We start from the raw sequence: 21,434 nt of genomic DNA, 5'->3' as shown, positions 1-21,434 counted from the left end.
GCCTAGCTGACTTTTGCCCCTTCATTTCCTCCACCTTAGCCTAGTTGATTCCTTTCAAGATTCAGCACAGATAGCTGGCCCCCACCTGAGGCCACTGGTACTTCTTTACAACTCCCAACTCTACTGAGCACTGAACATGCTGTGCTGTAATTATTTACTTATCTGTCTCCTCCATCAGACTGAAAAGAGCTGCCTGAGGGCAGGGATCAGGTCTTATTTAGTCACGTATTCCCAGGGACCAGCACAGTCCCAGGTACATGGAAGCATTTAAATGCTTGTCCAGTGAAATGATTATAGGGTATAAAATGGAGTTAATATTATCCTAATTAAGTTAAACAAGGAAAACTCAACAAATAAAAGTCCCCACAAAAATCAGGGGGTGGTGGTGGTATCCTCACTGTAAACAAACCCACTATCTGAAAATTTAGAATTATTAAAAGAAATTAGACATTTTTATTCACTTTTCAAAAATATGTGAAGGAGTTCTTTATAAATAGTAGCCTTGGCTAAGTGCTTTTAATGTAACATTTGATTTACACAGTTTCTAGGAATACATTCATCTCATTTAGTAGGAATATTTTACCAGTCAGTCTAAATTAACGTAGCACTTAGCACCCAACTGAATTTTGAATTCAGTTAGGTTATAAAGAAAAGCTTATCCCACACATATCTGCCATTGTCACACGGTAAAACACTCTAAGGCTGGGAAAGTCTCTCTTTCCTGAAATCTATATGCATTAAGTAGAAAAGGAAGTAAGACAAACAAGTAACTTGGATTAAAATTATTAACTAATAAACATATAAATCTGACAAGCTCTGCAAACGGTTTAAATCCTGAGGACTGTGTGAGCCAAGAAGGGATTATATTCATTATCTGATTTGGGGATTTTTAGGAGAGAAAAGACAAATAAAGGCACTCTGATTACATACACGGAATGAAATATAGTAAACAAACTTACGATTAATAATAAAAAAACTTACGATTACTAACTCATGTTCTTTCAACATAGAAGCAACTCATTTAAAATTTAGTATAATCCGACTCAAAAGAACTTAGTTAACTCTTTTCCTGATCTTTAAGAAGAGGAAATGAAGATTTCTGCACATTTAGATACAACACATAATGCCAATAGTAATATTTTATATTTGTGCATCTTTACAGTTTACAAGATACTTTTATGTAATTACTCATCTTGTAATTGAGCCCCTACTATGTGCCCAGCCATGTACCTGGCACTGGTACATATAAAAGAACCTGAAATTCTCAGTCTGGTGGGGAACAAGGCATCAGCCCAGAATTACTATAGAGTGTGACAGATGTTATGACACAGGAATGCCCAAGGTGCTTTTGTAGCACAAATTTATCTTTATGTTTTATGGATAGGAAAATGTAGGCTCAGAAAGAATAAGTGACTTGTCTGTGTTTCGTAGCTTGTAATAAGTAAGTCAGGATTCAACAGTCAAACTTTCTGATTCTAGAAAGTTTGGAAAGGAAAGTGCTAGAAAGGACCAGCACTCTTCCTAGAACACTTCAGCTGTCACAGATGCTTACACCCTAGCACCCTTATTAGCATAAGACCATTTTTAAGTTCTGCATGAAATGACCAAACTGCTACTCTGTATGACCAGAAACAGACATGTTTGACTTATCAATACTGTCCTTCTCTTCCAAATTCTTTCCCCTCCGTCTAGCTTTGAGTGATAAGAGTGGAATGGCTGGGAATAGAATCTTCCTTAAAATAACTGAGGAGGTCTTCTGGAGTACCTGGTTCTAGAAAAAGAAAACTGAGTGAAGAGTTTCAAGGCCAGACAGCACTTTTAGCTTAAGGATCAAATTACTCGTTGGCCTCAAGGAAAAAATACCTAGCCTATCTGCTCTGCTTTCTGCTCCAGATATCTCAGCAATCCTGCCTCCTTTTCTCACAAGTGTCTTGGAAGATAATGAAATAAATGACAAGGTGCTCTGAATTTTTTAAAAAGATATTTAAGCCAGACCAGCAGGTAGTCTTATTTCTACTATCCTCTTGAAAAACAAGAAATAAACTTATTGAAATATACTTAAAGTAGCAACATAATTCAAAGAAAGATTATGTCAGTTTAACAAGACTAACGTCATTTAGCTAAGAGAATGGTTTTCCCAAAAAGCCTCTTACCAAGTAGTCCACTAAGGTTCAGCCTACAGACTAACTTATAGAGCCCCAGGCCGCACGACTATTCTCTCTGAGAAGTTCTGCTTTAGATAGTATAGGTGCTAGCATATCTATTGCAGCAAACCAAAGCCCACAGAGCAGCTGGACTGACAATTCCAAATCTGCTTCATTCAGCTGGCTGGCAAGTATAGCCAGGGTCCCAGGGGAATGCTGCTCAGTGGTAGAAAGCAGGTCTCACAGTCCAGGGCACAACTCCTGGCATCTCCTGAACAGAGTATTTCCAGGAATTGGTATTAACAAGTGCTCAAAACATATTCGTTGCCTGATAGATTGTTAGGTCTATTTCACTTTCATGCACTGGAGAAGGAAATGGCAACCCACTCCAGTGTTCTTGCCTGGAGAATCCCAGGGACAGGGGAGCCTGGTGGGCTGCCTTCTATGGGGTCGCACAGAGTTGGACACGACTGAAGTGACTTAGCAGCAGCAGCAGGTTAAGTTTGGAACTTAACTAACGGCAGGCAACAAAGAGAAACTGGGGTGAAGGAAAGCTAGGGTGTTGTGATCACCTAGGGCTTACTTCTAGGAAGTAAGGAAACAACTCTAATTCTAGTTCTAGGGACAGATTTCTTTATTGAGAAAGCCTAGTGGTCAGTTTGCTGGAATGTTAAAACTGCTAAAGTTAGGGTATTTGTGATTTTGTAATTAACCTGAAACTGGTTCCTTAGCTTAGAAATTAAAAAAAGCAAACAAACTGATTTTATTACTTTTAATAAAATTCAGGTTGTAATTATAGCTATGCATTATTTGTTAGTTAAAACAAAGACTGACTAAAGTATCTTTTGGGTATAACTTTCTTTCCTTTTTTTGTAATTTGCTGTTGTTGTTTTAAGATTTTTATTAGCTTAGAAAATTAACCCTTGTAACCTAGAACCAAAGATCTCAGTGTTGCTAAAGATCTTTAGGCTAAAATAGGTTGAAGCTGCCATGTAAGCACATCTCTCAGAAAAAGGACGTTGGATACAAAATACAAGTTTAACAATTTAGAATATATAAAACTCTTCAACTTCAAAAGTTTCTTAAGAGACACTGACTCATGAGACAAATATTTATTTGTGACTCAGCACACAGTAAGCACGCCATACACGCTGGGTATTATTATTACTGCTCAGTACTATGCTTCTCTAGGTCTTTCTTAAGGAGGATATTGTCTGATAGACACGCCCACATTCTTTCTCAAATGGCCCTGTGAAGAGGAAGGAAACAGCCTAGTGTTGCTACTGCCACTTTACAGTTGGGAAACATGAAGTGGCAACAGGTGGAAATTAACCAAGGTTCTAGAATCCTGGATCTCGGCCCTTCCCTTCTATGCTATAAACACCGACTGCAATGCCATTATTTCAGATGCTATTTGTCTCAATGATGCATAAGCGCTGTGTTTTGTTTGTGCATTTAAAAATAAACATTGCATTCAAGCCGATAGCTAAGAAAGAATTTAAAAAATGCTGAAAGGAACATGTAATTGCTTCATCAGAGTGAGCAAAAATCTTAATTCAGTGTGGTTCACTTTGTCCTAGAACCTGGCAAAGAGTCCAAAATTATATTTTGAAAAGGTGACCACTTACTAGTTCGGAACTTTTCCTTGAGGGAATCCAGATCCTCCTTCAGAGCGACTTGCATCCACACCAGGCCAACGCAGGCCACGACACAGGCGGCAAGGATGACAAACGCACAGAGGGGATAACAGATCCTGCAGCATCGTAAATAGTCTCCCCTGATCATAAGAACAAATTCAACCAGGAGTATGAAAGGGATTATGAATACGGTTTGATTTCAAATAGCACATGTGTGGGCATGCAATTAGCATCTCTAATGAATAACCAACCCATTTACCAGGGAACATAGGGTAACACACTTAAATCTGAACAGCAGGTTGAATATGTCAAGATAATATGATCCAGGAAGAGTTCATCTATTGGGGACAAACTTCTCATGAAATGAGGGAGTTTCTGAGTTACAGGAAGCACCTGTGGGCACTGCAGCTCACTGCCATCATCATCAATTCAGGTCTTTGGAAACTGACTCAGGTTAGGGAAGTGTAAAGATCAGAGTTTTCTCTGCCATTTATTACTGTACTGAATTCACTTATCTATCTAGTTCTCTCTCTCAAATATATAGTCATTCAAGAGGACCTTGTTTCACTTTATTGAAACTTTATAAACTTTTGAGTAAGCTTTATTGAAAATGGAATGAAAAAAACTAGAACAGTAGGTTAAAGTGGACACCTCATACACTCCAGTTGATTGGTTCAGAAGGAAACATAGGAAGGAGTTAGATTTCACATGAAATGTCAACCAGCACTCAAGGTCTAAACTAAACCAACAGGGTAACTGTTCCAGTTAACTATTCCACTTCATCAGATCTTCATAGCTGAAGCCCAGGATTGCCCTGAATTACTTCACCTGGCAAAGCTCATTAGAAACCAATCTCTCCCTTTAATATAAAAGGACAAAGACATTCCAAACAAACAAATCTCAAAGGATTTGATCTCTTTTAGCATCCTAAGCTTCAGCCTAGATCTTGCTTTCACATCCTCAGCAGCATACTCTTTTAATGTGCTCCTTAAGAGAGTCCAAGGGCACTTAAGATTCCCTTCACCCCCTTCCTACTGTAACCCTCAATTCCCAACGTCTTTGTGTTTACTAGAGGAGGGCATGGCAATCTGCTCCAATATTCTTCCCTGGAGAATCCTATGGACAGAGGAGCCTGGCACGCTACAGTCGATGGAGTTACAAAGAGTCGGACACCACTGAGTGAATAACACTTTTACTTGTGCTCAGTACTGGAGGGTGTTACCAACTAAAAGTGGTTTGAAAAAAGCTGCCTTTTCTTTCTGTCTCCCACCCTCCATTTCTCTCAAGGTTCATAGTTTTTACAGAATGTCCTTCATCATATCCCCCATTACCAGATTCAGACCCATCAACAGTGGTGGGGGGGGGGGGAACCCAAACAAACAAATAAAAAACCCTGCAGTCTTAAGGTCCCTGTGTCTCCTAAATTTAACAAGACCTTGTCTCTCAAATTTCTCTCTCCCTATGTCCCTATTCTTAGCCTCTTTGCTACTCTCACCGGGCTCTTGGCACAATCCCCAAGTCCACATTTCCACCCTAGATTCAGAGCTCTTTGTACACTTAGAGACAGATCTCTAACTTATACTTCATTCAGAACCTGAACACATCTTCTCCCTAACATTTTTCCCTCCTTGTGCCTTCCGGGGACTATACACTTTTTTCTTCCTAAGAACTCCCCTCTCCTCTCCTTTCCTTCACCCCCTTGGTGGTGCAAGGAGATGCCTTTTCCCATCCCAGCCTCAGCACTTTACTCACTTGACAAAGCGAGAGCGATTTCCAGCTACACCAAATTCCTCTTCCTCTTCTGAGCTGGACTCGGAGTCTGAGTCAGGAGGCTCCGTGCGAAGCAGGCGGTGGCCTGAGCCTTTCTTGGGTTTCTTTCTACGGCTGTCCCCAGCCAAGCCGATCAATGCATTGAGCTCTTTGCGCTTTTTCATCTTCTTGTGTGGGGTAAGTGGAGCACCCACTCCTGAGCTGCCAGGTTCGTACCCGACACCCAATTCTCTCCCTGCTTTGGAGCTGCCTTCCAGGGTGAGGAAGCCTGGGCCAGAGCCCTCTGGTCACTCCCACCCAGGGGTGGGACTGACCAGATACGCTAGGGGCTGGAGATTGGACTCCAGAGGAAACTGGAACTCAGATGAATGGGGCAAGTCACATAGAGACGGCCAGGGAGTTGGTGATCCAAATGGGTAAAGGCCTATGCATGGAGTGCCAGTTACTTAAGAGGGTACTGGGGAGCGGAGCAACTTTTGTCTCTCAGGATAAAAAGTCAAGTCAAGAATAATAGATTCTGAACCCTGTTTTGGACTTCCGGGGCAGGATTTCCAATGAAGAGAAAAACAAGAAACTTGGTTCTTGAATGGGAACACACAGGGAGATGCAAAGCAAGACGGTGGGAACGCGCTGGTCTCTCCCTAGATGGCAGCAGGAGGGGGCTCCCAGCCACTACAAACCTGACAGAGAAAATACCCGAGTCGGAGAAGATCACCGTCCTCCGGCCTCCGTCCCAAGTTTTAAGGGAGTCAGAGGCCAAGGAAGACCCAGAGCCCAGCCTGGAGGATTCGGCCTGAGAGGAGCCAGTCCCGCGCCTGGGAAGACCCCAGCCCTGCTGTCTGGGCCTGGGGGCGCGGTGAGGAGGGGTGACCGAGGCTCAGCCCACCTGAAGCGCTCCCGCCGAGTTTGAGGTGTTCCGGTACGGCGACTCTCGGCAACTCACACGCGCCGCCTCCACTCCAGCCGTGACTCCGGCCCCCGCTCCGGCTGCGGCCGCAGCTGCTCCCAAGTCGCTGGTGGCGGCGGCGGCTGTGGCCGCAGGCTCCAGACCCGGGCCATCGCTTCAGCCCCAGCTCACTTCCCCTTTGGCAGCGGCCGCCGGCATCGCCTGCCAGTAAGGCGCACTCCCATTGGCCGGATGTTCCCTGACGTCACGCAAGGGTAGGGGAGGCGGGGCGTTAAAAGGCGCAGGCTCCGGCGCGGGCAGACTCCCCTGTCGAGGAGGCTCCGCCCCCAGGAGGGTGCCAGGGGACCTGTCTCTCACCTGTTCTGGGCCGTGTGTTGTTTCCAGAGGAGCAGGGATGAGCCAGGCAAAGCACCCAGCTGGATAAATTTGCTTGGGAAGTTCATCACCGCATGGGCCCCTAGTTGTGACTAACCCAGTTTAGAGGTGCCAACCATCTGACTTTCCAGCTGTTTATTAAAGGTTTAGGCGTGTTACAGGTTAATGACCGGGTTGAACACATTCATTCATTCATTCTGTAAATATTTATTGATTATCATGTGTCAGAAACAGTTCTACCGCTGAGGATACAGCAATAAACAAAGTAACCACTGTCCTTGCCTTCCAGGGTAGGGTTGCCCGATTTAGGGAATAAAAATACAGGACGCTTAGGAAAGTTTAAATTTCAGATAAACAACGATTTTTTTAAAAAAAATGTAAGTTTATCTCATGTAACGTCTGGGACATCTTCATACTTAAAAGTTATTTTATTTGAAGTTCAATTTTAACTGGACGTCCTGTGTTTTATCTGCCAACCCTGTTCCTGCAGTTTATACTTGAGTGGAAGGAGGTGATAAATATTATGGGGGAAACGGAAACATGATAAAGGGACGGGGAGTGCCTCTGCGATAAGGGAACCTTTGGTTAGAGATTGGGAGGCAGTGAGGGAACGAGTTGTGCAATGACCCCAAGGAAGGAGTGACATGGAAAACGTGGTGTGGCTGGACCTGAAGAGCCAGCTGCTGCTGCTGCTAAGTTGCTTCAGTCGTGTCCAATTCTGTGCGACCCCATAGACGGCAGCCCACCAGGCTCCTCTGTCCACAGGATTCTCCAGGCAAGAAGACTGAAGTGGGTTGCCATTTCCTTCTCCACTGAAGAGCCAGAGGAGAGCTATAAGAAATGAGGTCAGACAAGCATCAGGAGCAGATCTTGTAGGGCTTGAGGGACTACTGTGAGGACTTTGGGAAACCATTGGTGCTTTAAGCTCTGGCTTAGATTTATTTTTAAAGATCACTCTAGCTACTGTGTGGAAAAGAGAATTAGGAGAGAAAAGGACAAGTAAATATGATGGCAATAGTGGAGATGGTGAGCATTCTGGATGCTTCTTGACCATAGAGCTAACAATATTTGCTGATGGTTTACAGAGCAGGTGTGTGCAAAACAAGGAGTCATAGATGACTCCAGAGTCAGGTTGGAACAGCTGGAACAAAGGAATTGCTGTTTACTGAGATAGGAAAGAACAGATTTGCGGCAAACTTGAGAAGCCAATTCAGTACTCAGATGGACTGTTTGGTACATCTATTTGGAATTCTGGGTAGAGGTTGGGTCCTGAAATATAAATCTGAGAGTCTCCCATGTAGATAGTATTTAAAGCAAAGTGCTTTGAACTACTCGGAAAAAAGTCATTTAAAGTAATTTTTAAAATACAGTTTTAAAATTTATTTTGGCTGTACTGGGTTTTTTGTTGCTATGCGGGCTTTTCTCTAGGTGTGGTAAGCGGGAGCTACTCTCTCGTTGTGTTACGCAGGCTTCTCTTGTTGCAAGTTCTGTAGCTGTGGCACGTGGACTTACTAGTTGCGGCTCCCGGGCTCTAGAGCACAGGCTCAATAGTTGTTGCACAGGGCTTAGTTGCTCCGTGGCATGTGGGATCTTCCTGGATCCGGGGTTGAACCCATGTTTTCTGTACTGGCAGGCAGATTCTTTACCACTGAGCCACCAGGAAGCCCTAAAGTAATTTTTATATCCTAAAGTATAGCCCTAAAGTAATTTTTTATATATTGACACTTCTTACTGTGTCAATCACACTGCCTTTGTCTAGGGATACCCACCCAAAGTCTGGGCCTGTTTCTTATTTATCTTTATCTGTCAAGTCCAGAGGTAGAAGATCCGATATATATGTGACATCTATGTAGGTGGGCAGAGTTATATAGAGGTATGAGTGGAGGTTTGGAATCAAGAGATCTGGGATGAAATCATTTAGAATATTTACTAGCTCTGTCAACATGGAAGCCATTTAAATCTGAGCTTCAGTTTTCCCCTCTGCAAAGTGAGGATTAACGTCTATTTCACAGGACAGACACGTGAGAAGATACTTGTGAAAGTGCTTTTGATGTCCCCCAAACGTGATGCAGTTATTTTGGTTTTTCGTTTCCTTTTGTTTCTAGAGCTGTGCTACCCAATATGGTAGTCAGTAGTCACTAGCCACCTATGACAATTTAAATTTACATTTTGCTTAATTAAAATTAAAAGTTTAAATTAGTTCCCCAGTCCTACTGGCCACTGTGCTCCCTAATCATATGTGGTTATTGGCTATTGGGCAGCAACAGAACAGTACATTTCCATCGTTACAGAAAGTTTTGTTGGACAGCTCTGCACTAGCATCTCCTTGAAGGTGTGGTACTGCACAGGAAAAGGTCTCGACTTCTAGAACCATTTCCCAAACACGTGCTGTGGTCATGAGAAGCCCAGGCATAAGGAGTGACTCAGAGAAGGCAATGGCACCCCACTCCAGTACTCTTGTCTGGAAAATCTCATGGACGGAGGAGCCTGGTAGGCTGCAGTCCATGGGGTTGCACAGAGTCGGACACAACTGAAGCGACTTAGCAGCAGTAGCAGCAGCAAGGAGTGACTGGCTCAGGATGGCCCTTCCCATGGCCCTCCTGTGTTGTAGATGTTACATATATACCAAGGGAACCTGGGGCTGAGGAACCCAAGGGAGTGAGGTGGGGCCAAAGCTGTTTCACCCAGCTGCAATGACATCTGGTCAGCCAGGCCCTGCCCTCTCATGCAGTGGACCAGTCATGGGTGGGGAGGTTGGAGGAGGATCTGTGATTCAGTCCCACTATCCGCCTTTTTGTCTATTGCTCTTTAGATAACACGACTTTCGGTGTTGGGCAAACATCCCATGAAATACTGAGACTTTGAAAACTACTGGCCAGGTGTCTATCTTCTCTCAGAAGCTCTTGGTACTCTTTATCTTTCTCCCTCAAACCTGGACCCTCAAGGCCAAAAATTAAGCCAACCCTTTCAGAGCAAGGGCTCCCGCACTAAGGAGCCATGTGCCTTCCCACACCAGGACCTCTCAAGGTTGTGACCCATCTGTTCATTTGGGGATGTTCACATTATGATTCTGTGTCTGTGCAGCCCTGTTACCCATTCAAAACTTGTTTGGAATGCACTAAGATCTTGGGTAAGTAACTTTCCCAAGCGACCCTTATTTAACTTATTAACTTATATGCAGAGTACATCATGAGAAATGCTGGGCTGGATGAAGTGCAAGCTGGAATCAAGATTGCTGAGAGAAATATCAATAACCCCAGACCTGCAGATGACACCACCCTTATGGCAGAAAGTGAAGAAGAACTAAAGAGCTTCTTGATGAAAGTGAAAGAGGAGGGTGAAAAAGTTGGCTTAAAACTCAGCCTTCAGAAAACTAAGATCATGGCATCTGGCCCCATCACTTTATGGCAAATAGATGGGGAAACAGTGGAAACAGTGACAGGCTTTTTTTGGGGGGGAGGGGGGACTTCAAAATCACTGCAGATGGTGACTGAAGCCATGAAATTAAAAGACACTTGCTCCTTGGAAAAAAAGTTACGAACAACCTAGACAGCATATTAAAAAGCAGAGACATTACTTTGCTGACAAAGATCCATCTAGTCAAAGCTATGGTTTTTCCAGTAGTCATGGATGGATGTGAGAGTTGGACTATAAAGAAAGCTGAGTGTGGAAGAATTGATGCTTTTGAACTGTGGTGTTGGAGAAGACTCTTGAGAGTCCCTTGGACTGCATGGAGATCAAACCAGTCTATCCTAAAGGAGATCACTCCTGAATATTCAGTGGAAGGACTGATGCTGAAGCTGAAACAATCCTTTGGCCACCTAATGAGAAGAACTGACACATTGGAAGACACTGATGCTGGAAAAGATTGAGGACAGGAGGAGAAGGGGACAATAGAGGATGAGATTGTTGGATGGCATCACTGACTCAATGGACATGAGTTTGAGTAAACTCTGGGAGTTGGTGATGGACAGGGAGGCCTGGCATGCTGCAGTCCATGGGTCACAAAGAGTCAGACACGACTGAGTGACTGAACTGAACTGAACTGAACTGGAGTCACTTTCCAGTTCTGGTATTCTAGCTTTTCTGTGTGTACAATGGGAATAAGCATATTCCCTGCCCAGTTTTTTGCTCCATGCTTTTTTGGGAAGGGAGCAACATCATAGTGTTTATATAGGGTGAATGATACCCGCTGAATTCTCCTACAACAATGTGCGGAGGGTAAGCAAAGTTGAGTTCCCAGAACACAAAATCCCAAGTCACATCTTGAGATGCTTTGCTACCTGAGAAGACTCTACAGAATGCTTTCACTTGGGAAAACTGAGGCAGAGAGTGGGACAAACTGGCGCAGGGACAATGAGCAGAAATGTGATCCAGGACTTCTGATTCCTAGGCTGAAGCGCTTTAAGATCTCATAATCTTCTCTTCTTTGGGGTCTAAGTCCACATCTGAGCTCTGCCAGTTGGCAGCTGTATGACCTTGGGCAAATGATTGAGCCTCTCTGAGTCTCCACTTTTGTGAAGTGGTGGTAATAATAGTACCTAGCACTAGTCATGTAATTTGTGGGGGTCAGTGCAAATGGAAATGCAAGATCCCTTGTTCAAAAATCAGGAAAAAAGCTTTTTTTCCCCTTTCTCTCATGATTTCTTACCTAGCTTGTCACGCTGTTCATTGCTCACTAGTTAGCCCTGTGCTTCCTTGGGCATGGGGACACTCACAGGGGTGAGGGGCCCTTCCTCAGGCACCCCAACCCAGCCCTCCCTGTGTCTGTACCCAGGCCAAGGATGAGATGGCACAGGGGAACAGGCAGCTGAGAACCTATCCTGGGGAAGGGGAGAGGAAGGTGGGGCGAGGCAGGACTATGTGTGAACAGAGCCTCCAAGTCCCCAATGTAGGCTCCATTGCTCCATCAGACTTCACTTTCAAAACACAAATTCAAAAATAAAATGATTAAGAATTTCAAGATGGTAACCACAGAGCCTTAAGCCCCAGTTGTGGCACACCCTTCTGAGTCGGGGGTTCTGTGTCACATACTTGTGAAACTGACCCTGATAATATGTAACTCACAGAGTAGCTCTGTGAAGAAGCAATGTGCCTGACTCACAGTAAATGCTCAATAAATGCACCTGTTCCATTAATGTGATTATTAATTATTCAATGTGATTTATTATAGATTTATTAAGTATAATTTTCATGGTGACCCATTGGGTAATTAATCTTCATTTACCTAATAGAAAATGCTGCTTCCATCTGCTACAAGAATTCCCTTTGCCATCATTTTTCTTGTTGGTTAAAGTTGGAGGGAAGGAACAGGAATGAACATTTAAAAATACTCAGCTAAGAATCTGCTTTGCCATCATTTTTCTTGGTGTATTTCTATGGTTAAAGTTGTAGGGAAGGAAGAGAAATGAACATTTAAAAATACTCATATATTAGGCATTTTTGGTGTTAATCATCACTGTGATAAATTAGTCCTCCCAAGGTAAGTATCTTATCCTTGCTCTAACTGAGAAGAAAATGGATGTCCAGGGATTGCAAGAGGCTTGCCCAGGGACACAGCACATTAGTGGCAGAAACTGGGACTTGAATCTGGATCTGAGCCTTGGAAGCCTGAGTTCTGCACCCGGTGCCCGGCGCCATGGGGGCGGACCTGTTGCCTGGGCCTTTGTCTGCAGCTCATCTGGAAAGGGACCACCAGCTGAAGCATCTTACCTCTCCTGGGATGGTTTCATCTGCTTTCCCAGCCCCTTCCCCATTCTTTTCGCTGCTGTGCCGGCAGCTGCATCCGGCACCTGAAAGACAATGGGAAGAGGAAGGACTGGTGGTAAGAGAGGGGCCAAGCTTTCTTGCTAAACAATGATTTTCCCCTGGTGGGTCCCCAGCAGCAGGAAGCAGCACTGGTTCCCAGCATCACTGTGGGCAGGGATAAGGGCTGCCCCCACCGGGATCCTTCTATTCTAGGCAGTCTCCTCTGAGTTGCTGCAACCTTTGTTCCCTTGGCTGTGTAGTAGCCTCAGTTTCCCCATCTTCTGATTATCCTAGCACCCAGAACAGCGTCCAGTGCTGGAAGGACCTTGGGCAGTGTTTGCTGAATTAAATTATTGGAAGAGCAGAAGAGAGCTATTGGAAGAATTTCTAGGCATTGTTCTTCATTTTGCTGATCCCACCCATTCATTCCATCCATCTACTCATCCATCCAACAATCCTGCCCTAAGGAAGCTACTTCCACATGCCAAGTCCTGTGTGTGGCCCTGGAATACACCAGTAATATCCAGGTTCTGCACTGCCAGAGTTCCCAGGAAGCAGGCAGTGGTCCCCAGGGTTTATATTGGGGGACAAAAAGAAAGCCTGGAATGATTGAGTTTATTTTAGGATGAGAACAATAATCCTGGGAGGAAAGAATGGACAATGGCCTTCAGACCACCAGCTCTTGCCCGCCTTTCCAGGGGCTTGAACTGGAAATGGACTTGCAGCTGGACCAGGAGGGAGCCCTGAGTCTGGGTACAGTATTGTACGGGTTTGAGTCTCAGCCTCTTCACCTACTGAGTGTGTGATCTTAGATGAGTTCCTTTTCCTCTCTGAGTCTGTTTTTTCGTCTGTAAACTGGAACTAACTATGTGCACCTCCTGGCAGCGCCTGAGGATTAAATTTAAATGGTGGGCATTAGAGGGCTTCAAGGGAACTGTTAAATGCATTGAGTGGACAGGGAGACTGGGAAACAGACCTCTGAGATACCTATTTGGAGCAGGGGACTTAGTGCAGGCTGGGAAAGAAGGTGATGGGATCGTGAAGGGAAGGCTCTTCTAACTGAGAAAGGGCTGTGTGTGTGTGTGTGTATGTGTGTGTGTGTGTGTGTGTATGTGTATGTGTGTGTGTGTATGTGTGTGTGTGTGTGTGTGTGTGCTCCCTCCAATGCTGGCGGTGGATGAAGGAGTAAATGACAGGTGATGCTGAATCAGCAAGGTGTGGGAGTGGGGGACAACATGGAGAGGCTATCTGGACCATCCTGAGTTCTTTTGTAAGGGAATAGCACTGGCTTTGTGTGTCTAAATCAGCCTGAGACTACAGTTCAGCTCCATCTGAGACCAGTTTTACCGAGAAGACTGGCACTAGGAGACAATAGACATATATTGCCTCATGCTGCCCTCTGCAGGTTTCCTGCAGAACTGCACCTCTTCAGTTCAGTTCAGTTCAGTTCAGTTCAGTCGCTCAGTCGTGTCCGACTCTTTGCGACCCCATGGACTACAGCATGCCAGGCCTCCCAGTCCATCACCAACTCCCGGAGTTCACTCAAACTCACGTCCATCGAGTCAGTGATGCCATCCAGCCATCTCATCCTCTGTCGTCCCCTTCTCTTCCTGCCTTCAATCCCTCCCAGCATCAGAGTCTTTTCCAATGAGTCAACTCTTCTCATGAGGTGGCCAAAGTACTGGAGTTTTAGCTTTAGCATCAGTCCTTCCAATGAACACCCAGGACTGATCTCCTTTAGGATGGACTGGTTGGATCTCCTTGACTGCACCTTTTAAATGGGGACAATTTCTCTTGTTACCACAAATGGTAACTCTCCTGTGTCAGGAGATGGGGAAACACAAGATAGACAAGATCATACTCCTGCTGTGTAAGACCGTCTGGTGTGTGAGTGTGTGTGTGTGTGTGAGAGAGACAGATCAACAGACAGAGACAGAGAACAATAAAGATGAACAGTAAAGATGTGATCAGCAGAATGATACAAGATGCAGAAAGGGTAGGGATGGCATTAGGGAAAGGTTTTGAAATGAAGTAAGCTTTCATCCATTCAGTCATCCATCCATCCATCCAGCATATATTTATTGAACACTTAATGTATTCTAAGCCCTATTCTTTGTGCTGGAGTTATAACAAGGAATAAAACACACAGAAATCCATGCCTGCATGGAACTTACATTCTAATGAAGGGAAAAAATTCACAAATAAGGTGATAAATATACATTGTGTTGGATAATGAGTACTAAGGAGAAAGATGAAGCAGTAAAGGAGGAGTACTGTTGTAGTGATTACAGCTTTTGAAGTGAAAATTGAATAAAAAGATCCAAGGGAGAGGAATTTTAGCTTCTGTACATGATTAAAATTGTGCTGGACTTTCTGTCCTGCATATCTAACTAGTGCATGTACGTGTGTGCACACTCAGTCATGTCCAACTTTTTGTGACCCCACAAACTGTAGCTCACCAGGCTTCTCTGTCCTGGAGAGAATTTTTCAGGCAAGAATACTGGAGTGGGATGCCATTTCCTCCTCCAGCGGATATTCCCTGCCCAGGGATCACACCTGTATCTCCTGAGTCTCCTGAATTACAGATGGATTCTTTACTGCTGCCTCATGGGGGGAAGCCCATAAATAACTAGAAAACTGTACAAATATATGGAAGAACTTTTTAGGCATTGGACAACAATTAGCGCAGAACTATTATCCTTGAGAGAAGGAAAACAAGACAGTACAAAGAAAATTAACTGTCTTTCTCTTATGAAAATAGATATAAAAACATTTAACAAATGTTACCAAATAATAACCAACTCCAAATAAAAAGCGTATATCATGACCAAGTGGGGTTCATCTTAGAAATGCAGGATTAGTTTAATGTTTGAAAATCACCATCTTGTACAATAAAGGAGAAAAACATAATTTATCACAATATATACAAAAAAGAGCATTGATAACATTCACCATCTATTTATGAGAAAAGCTCTATTAAAATTAAGAGTAAAATGTGGTAAAGAGCATCTATGAAAGTTCTACAGCTAATATCATACTTAATGCTGAAAGAGAATACTTTCACATTGAGAACAGGACAGGGATGTCTGCTCTCATTATTTCTGTTCAACACTGTACTGAGGTCCTAATCACTGCCACAGTAAAAAAGAAAAAAGGTCACATATTTAGATATGAAGAAGTAAACTGTCTTTATATACAGATCAGATAATATAATCATATAAGTAAAATGTCCTAAAGAATCTATAAAAGAGCTATTAGAACTAATATATTAATTTAGCAAAATCACAAGGTAAAAGGTCAGTGTACAAAAGTTATTTGTATTTTTGTATCCTAGAACTGAGCAACTGGAAAATAAAAACTTAGAACCATTTACAATGACCTAAAAACATGGAATATTTATGGATAAGTTCAGCAAATTATGTGTAAAATCGGTACACTAAAACTACAAAATACTGCTGAGACCAAAGTAAGATCTAAATAAATAAATGTATCATGTTCATGGATTGAACGACAACATTGTTAAGATGTCAGTTATTCCTAAGTTTGTCTATAGATTCAATGCAGCCATAAGCAAAAATACCAGCAGCCTTTTTTTTTTTTGGATAAAAATTGACAAGCTGATCCTAAAATATATATAAAAATGCAAAAACCTATAATAGTAAAAATTTTTTTTGAGGAAGAACAAAGTTGTAAGATTTACAATATTTGATTCTAAAACTTTCCCCAAGGTGGGAGCATGTTTGCACATTTGAGGAGCAGTGAGGATACTTGTATGGCTGTAGAAGAATGTTTGATGCAAAGAGATTATGGATTTCATTCTAAGTCAGTTAGGGAGCTATTAGAAGATTTTGATAAGGGAGTTTATATGATCCCACTTAATGTTTTAATAATGTCACTCTGGCTTGCATATTCAGAACAGAATAAAAGGGGAAAGGGCAGAAGCAGAAAAGCAGTTTAGAGGCTACTGCTGTAATACAGAGATGATGGTGATCTGGACCAAGTGGTAAGAAATGGTTGGTTTATGGACACATTTTAAAGGTAGAGCTGACTGAATTTCCTGATGAACTGGATATAGGGCATGGAAGAAATAAGTTAAGGTCTAGGCAACTGGATAACAGGGCTGCTGGTTACTATAGTGGGGAAGCTGGTAGGAGGATGAGACGAAGTGTTTTGTGTGGCTGAACCACACTGACTCCATCTTATCAGCTTCATCTTAGGCCTGAAGTCTACCCCCTCCTCTTTCTGCATGACTGAGATTTAACCTACTCATAAGGAATTGCACAAGCCATATATATTCTCTGTCAACTTTTACCCTTGCCTTCATCTCATATGAAAACTGGAAGAATGCCTTTTGCTGATGCAGATGGTTAATGGTCATGAAATCCCTGGGGGAGATGAAAAATGCCCAGTTTCCCTTGGTGCTGACATGCTTCCCACTTGATAGTCAGATTCTATTTTTAGCTTTGGCTCTTTTAAATCTTCCTGTACTCCCTCCACAGTATGGTGTGGAGCATAGCTATCAATGTCTGGACTGTGGTCCACACCGTCCTGCCTGTATGTAAGTTACTCACAATAGACTTCACTGTTGCACCTTTTGGAGTTGCTTGCTGCATTTTTCAGCCTTAAACTTCCTTCTCAATTCAGAGGATGTTATTCAACATCCTTCTTCCCAGCAATTTTGTTAGAGACGTGATAAGTTTGAGATGTCTATTGGATACCCAAGTGGGGTTATCAAGTAGGTAGGTCCATGAATATGAAGTCTAGGTTAGAGATGTATTTAAAGCCACGAGATTGGATGAGATGACTAATGGGATGAGTGGAAATAGAAGAAAAGTTCCAAAGACTGAACCCTGTGGATCCTTCAATATTTAGCACTTGTGGGAATTAGGGGGCTCATCTGAGAAATAGGAGGGAAAATTGTGTTAGGAGCAAATGTGTTAGAAAAGAGAGGAGACCAATAATGTCAGACACATGGGCAGGGGAAGTATTGAAGGGTCTTGAATGCCAGGATGGGGATATCAATCTTAAAAGACAGAGTCACAATCAGATTCAAGTCATAGAGAGATTCCTCTGGTAGCACTATGGGATTGAAACAGAGGTTAGGAAGAGGTCAGACTTTAGGTAGGAAGACCAGGGTGTGCATTCATGCTTAGTCACTCAGTCGTGTCGCATGCTTTTGAGATCCCATAGTCTACCAGGCTCCTCTGTCCATGGGATTCTCCAGACAAGAAGACTGGAATGGGTAGCCATTCTCTTCTCTAGGGGATCTTCCCAACCCAGGGACTGAACTGAGAGTCTCCTGCATTGCAGATGGATTTTTTCTGCCTGAGCCACCAGGGAAGGTCAGGGAGGAGGCAAAAGCAATCATGAGGTCATCCAGTCAGGCTAGATCAGGACTGATGGTCTCCTGATCTGGGATTTCTCTATCCTTGGGCTCTTGGAGCTCAAAGATTTGTCTGCCAAAGTTTCCAACAGGGGGCTTCTCTGGTGGTTCAGTGGTAAGGAATCTGCCCGCCAGTGCAGGAGACATGGGTTTGATACCTGGTCTGGGAAGATTCCACATGCCACAGAGCAACTAAGCCCATGTGCAACAACTACTGAGCCTGTGTTCTAGAGCTGGGGAGCTGCAACTACTGAAGCCTATGTGCCCTAAAGCCTGTGTTTCATGAGAGAAGCCACTGCAGTGAGAAATTCAGGCACGGCAAGGAGCGAGTAACCCGCACTCTCTGCAAGTGGGGAAAAGCCTGCACAGCAAGAAAGACCTCGAACAGCCAAAACAAAACAAAACAAAAGATTCCAGCTAGGTTCCCCTGGCTTGCCCTGAACCTTGAGAAGACAGGAATGGCTGAGTCTTCTGTCCATGGTGCTGATTTGTAAGTTCCTCTCTCCACCTCTTAAAGGCACATTTGTGCTCCCATCTTAGCTTTCAGGACTGGTACAGAATCAACTAGCCCTGAATCAATCATCACAGAATCAATCATCACCCTGCATATGGCCAGAGACTCAGAGCTTTAAGATCTGATAAAAGATTTTTTGGGTTGTGTGCCTGGCTATACCTTTATTCAGATCTCCAAGGTTACTGTTGCTGTGATAGTCTTGCTGGTCAGACAGATTGAGAAAGGCTCTGTACCTAGAGAATGGAGTGCCCTGACCCAGTCAGTTTCCTAGGTCCTACCCCGTCCATATGGTTGAAGTTGTTGGACCTACATAGTTCCCTAGTCTTGTTTCTTACACTCACAGTTCCTTAGCATTTCCCATTCTGCTCAGCAATTATCCTTAGCAACCTGTAAGCTGCTAAGTCATGTCCAGCTCTTTGTGACCCCATGGACTGCAGCACTGCAGGCCTCCCTGTCCTTCACTATCTCCCAGAGTTTGCTCAAACTCATGTCTATTAAGTCAGCGATGCCATCCACCCATCTCATCCTCTGTCACCCACTTCTTCTCCTGACTTCAATCTTTCTCAGCATCAGGGAACCTGAAGAATCAGCAACCTGTAGCCCAACTCTCTGGCCTTTTATCATTGCATGTTAACTTTCCTTGAAAAGCCTCTTCATGCCTCCTTCATCTGAATAAATCCTAGATGCTCTTCAGTGCTCCACTTAGGGGTACCTTATTCTAGAAAGCCTTCCCTGATGCCAAGGTTGCTTAGGTGTCTCTTTCTTCTCCTCCTCCTCCTCTTCTTCTTAACTGCACACAAGTTGAACAAATTTCAGTTCAGTTCATTCACTCAGTCATGTCCGACTCTTTGTGACCCCATGAATCGCAGCACACCAGGCCTCCCTGTTCATCACCAACTCCCAGAGTTCACTCAGACTCACGTCCATCAAGTCAGTGATGCCATCCAGCCATCTCATCCTCTGTCGTCCCCTTCTCCTCCTGCCCCCAATCCCTCCCAGCATCAGGGTCTTGTCCAATGAGTCAACTCTTCGCATGAGGTGGCCAAAGTAATGGAGTTTCAGCTTTAACATCATTCCTTCCAAAGAAATCCCAGGGCTGATCTCCTTCAGAATAGACTGGTTGGATCTCCTTGCAGTCCAAGGGACTTGCAAGAGTCTTCTCCAACACCACACTTCAAAAGCATCAATTCTTCGGCACTCAGCCTTCTTCACAGTCCAACTCTCACATCCATACATGACCACTGGAAAAACCATAGCTTTGACTAGACGGACCTTTATTGGCAAAGTAATGTCTCTGCTTTTCAATATGCTATCTAGGTTGGTCATAACTTTCCTTCCAAGGAGTAAGCGTCTTTTAATTTCATGGCTGCAGTCACCATCTGCAGTGATTTTGGAGCCCAGAAAAATAAAGTCTGACACTGTTTCCACTGTTTCCCCATCTATTTCCCATGAAGTGATGGGTCCAGATGCTATTATAGTTGGAATCTTTTAAATATTGTTCTCTATGGCAAATGTTTGCTGCTGGTGTATAGAAATGCAATCTTGCAAACGTTTGTCCAATTGCCTTGCTCTGTTAATCTAATAATTTGTGAACTTTTTATTTCATCTTATGTGGACAATCATATTATCTGTACTTGATGACAACTATATTTCTCCTTTTCCAGTTAGTTATACCTGAATGTCTTTGTCACCTATTAGGACTGAAGTTTCTCCTTTGGACTCTCTCAGCCCCTGTTCTTCCTTGTCATACAAAATTTTTTCTCTTCTGAAACTAAATTCTAAGGAAGGGCCAAGTATGTATGTTTCCCTCAAGCCAGGCTTCAGCAATATGTGAACCGTGAACTTCCTGATGTTCAAGCTGGTTTTAGAAAAGGCAGAGGAACCAGAGATCAAATTGCCAACATCCACTGGATCATCGAAAAAGCAAGAGAATTCCAGAAAAACATCCACTTCTGCTTTATTGACTATGCCAAAGCCTTTGACTGTGTGGATCACAATAAACTGTGGAAAATTCTGAAAGAGATGGGAATATCAGACCACCTGACCTGCCTCTTGAGAAACCTATATGTAGGTCAGGAAGCAACAGTTAGAACTGGACATGGAACAACAGACTGGTTCCAAATAGGAAAAGGAGTACGTCAAGGCTGTATATTGTCACCCTGTTTATTTAACTTATATGCAGAGTACATCATGAGAAATGCTGGACCGGAAGAAACACAAGCTGGAATCAAGATTGCCAGGAGAAATATCAATAACCTCAGATATGCAGATGACACCACCCTTATGGCAGAAAGTGAAGAGGAACTAAAAAGCCTCTTGATGAAAGTGAAAGTAGAGAGTGAAAAAGTTGGCTTAAAGCTCAACATTCAGGAAACAAAGATCATGGCATCCGGTCCCACCACTTCATGGGAAATAGATGGGGAAACAGTGGAAACAGTGTCAGACTTTATTTTTCTGGGCTCCAAAATCACTGCAGATGGTGACTGCAGCCATGAAATTAAAAGACGCTTACTCCTTGGAAGGAAAGTTATGACCAACCTAGATAGCATATTGAAAAGCAGAGACATTACTTTGCCAACAAAGGTTCGTCTAGTCAAGGCTATGGTTTTTCCAGTGGTCATGTATGGATGTGAGAGTTGGACTGTGAAGAAGGCTGAGCGCCGAAGAATTGATGCTTTTGAAGTGTGGTGTTGGAGAAGACTCTTGAGAGTCCCTTGGACTGCAAGGAGATCCAACCAGTCCATTCTGAAGGAGATCAGCCCTGGGATTTCTTTGGAAGGAATGATGCTAAAGCTGAAACTCCAGTACTTTGGCCACCTCATGCGAAGAGTTGACTCATTGGAAAAGACCCTGATGCTGGGAGGGATTGGGGGCAGGAGGAGAAGGGGACGACAGAGGATGAGATGGCTGGATGGCATCACTGACTCGATGGACGTGAGTCTCATTGAACTCTGGG

The 21,434-nt window shown here is 43.6% G+C and overlaps 1 protein-coding gene across 2 annotated transcripts in view; it reads right to left on the bottom strand.

Moving 5' to 3' along the window:
* The window catches only part of EFCAB14 (EF-hand calcium binding domain 14), a 38,139-nt gene extending 31,503 nt beyond the window's left edge, over nucleotides 1-6,636 (bottom strand). Inside the window, exons 1-3 of one of the 2 annotated variants that reach the window (XM_002686412.7) lie at nucleotides 6,438-6,636; nucleotides 5,534-6,231; nucleotides 3,773-3,921 (exon numbers count right to left, since the gene is read on the bottom strand). In XM_002686412.7, coding sequence (XP_002686458.1) covers nucleotides 3,773-3,921; nucleotides 5,534-5,715 — 331 coding nt within the window. In that variant the 5' untranslated portion in view covers nucleotides 5,716-6,231; nucleotides 6,438-6,636. Of the gene's footprint in view, nucleotides 1-3,772; nucleotides 3,922-5,533 lie in introns of both variants that reach the window. The other variant, XM_010803730.4, reaches the window with a different exon arrangement.
* Nucleotides 6,637-21,434: the final 14,798 nt, after the last annotated feature.

The sequence above is a fragment of the Bos taurus genome, chromosome 3 (genome assembly GCF_002263795.3).
Source record: "Bos taurus isolate L1 Dominette 01449 registration number 42190680 breed Hereford chromosome 3, ARS-UCD2.0, whole genome shotgun sequence".
Taxonomy (NCBI): domain Eukaryota; kingdom Metazoa; phylum Chordata; class Mammalia; order Artiodactyla; family Bovidae; genus Bos; species Bos taurus.
Note: the sequence above shows the minus strand (reverse complement) of the source record. Positions and strands in the feature narration are given on the sequence as shown.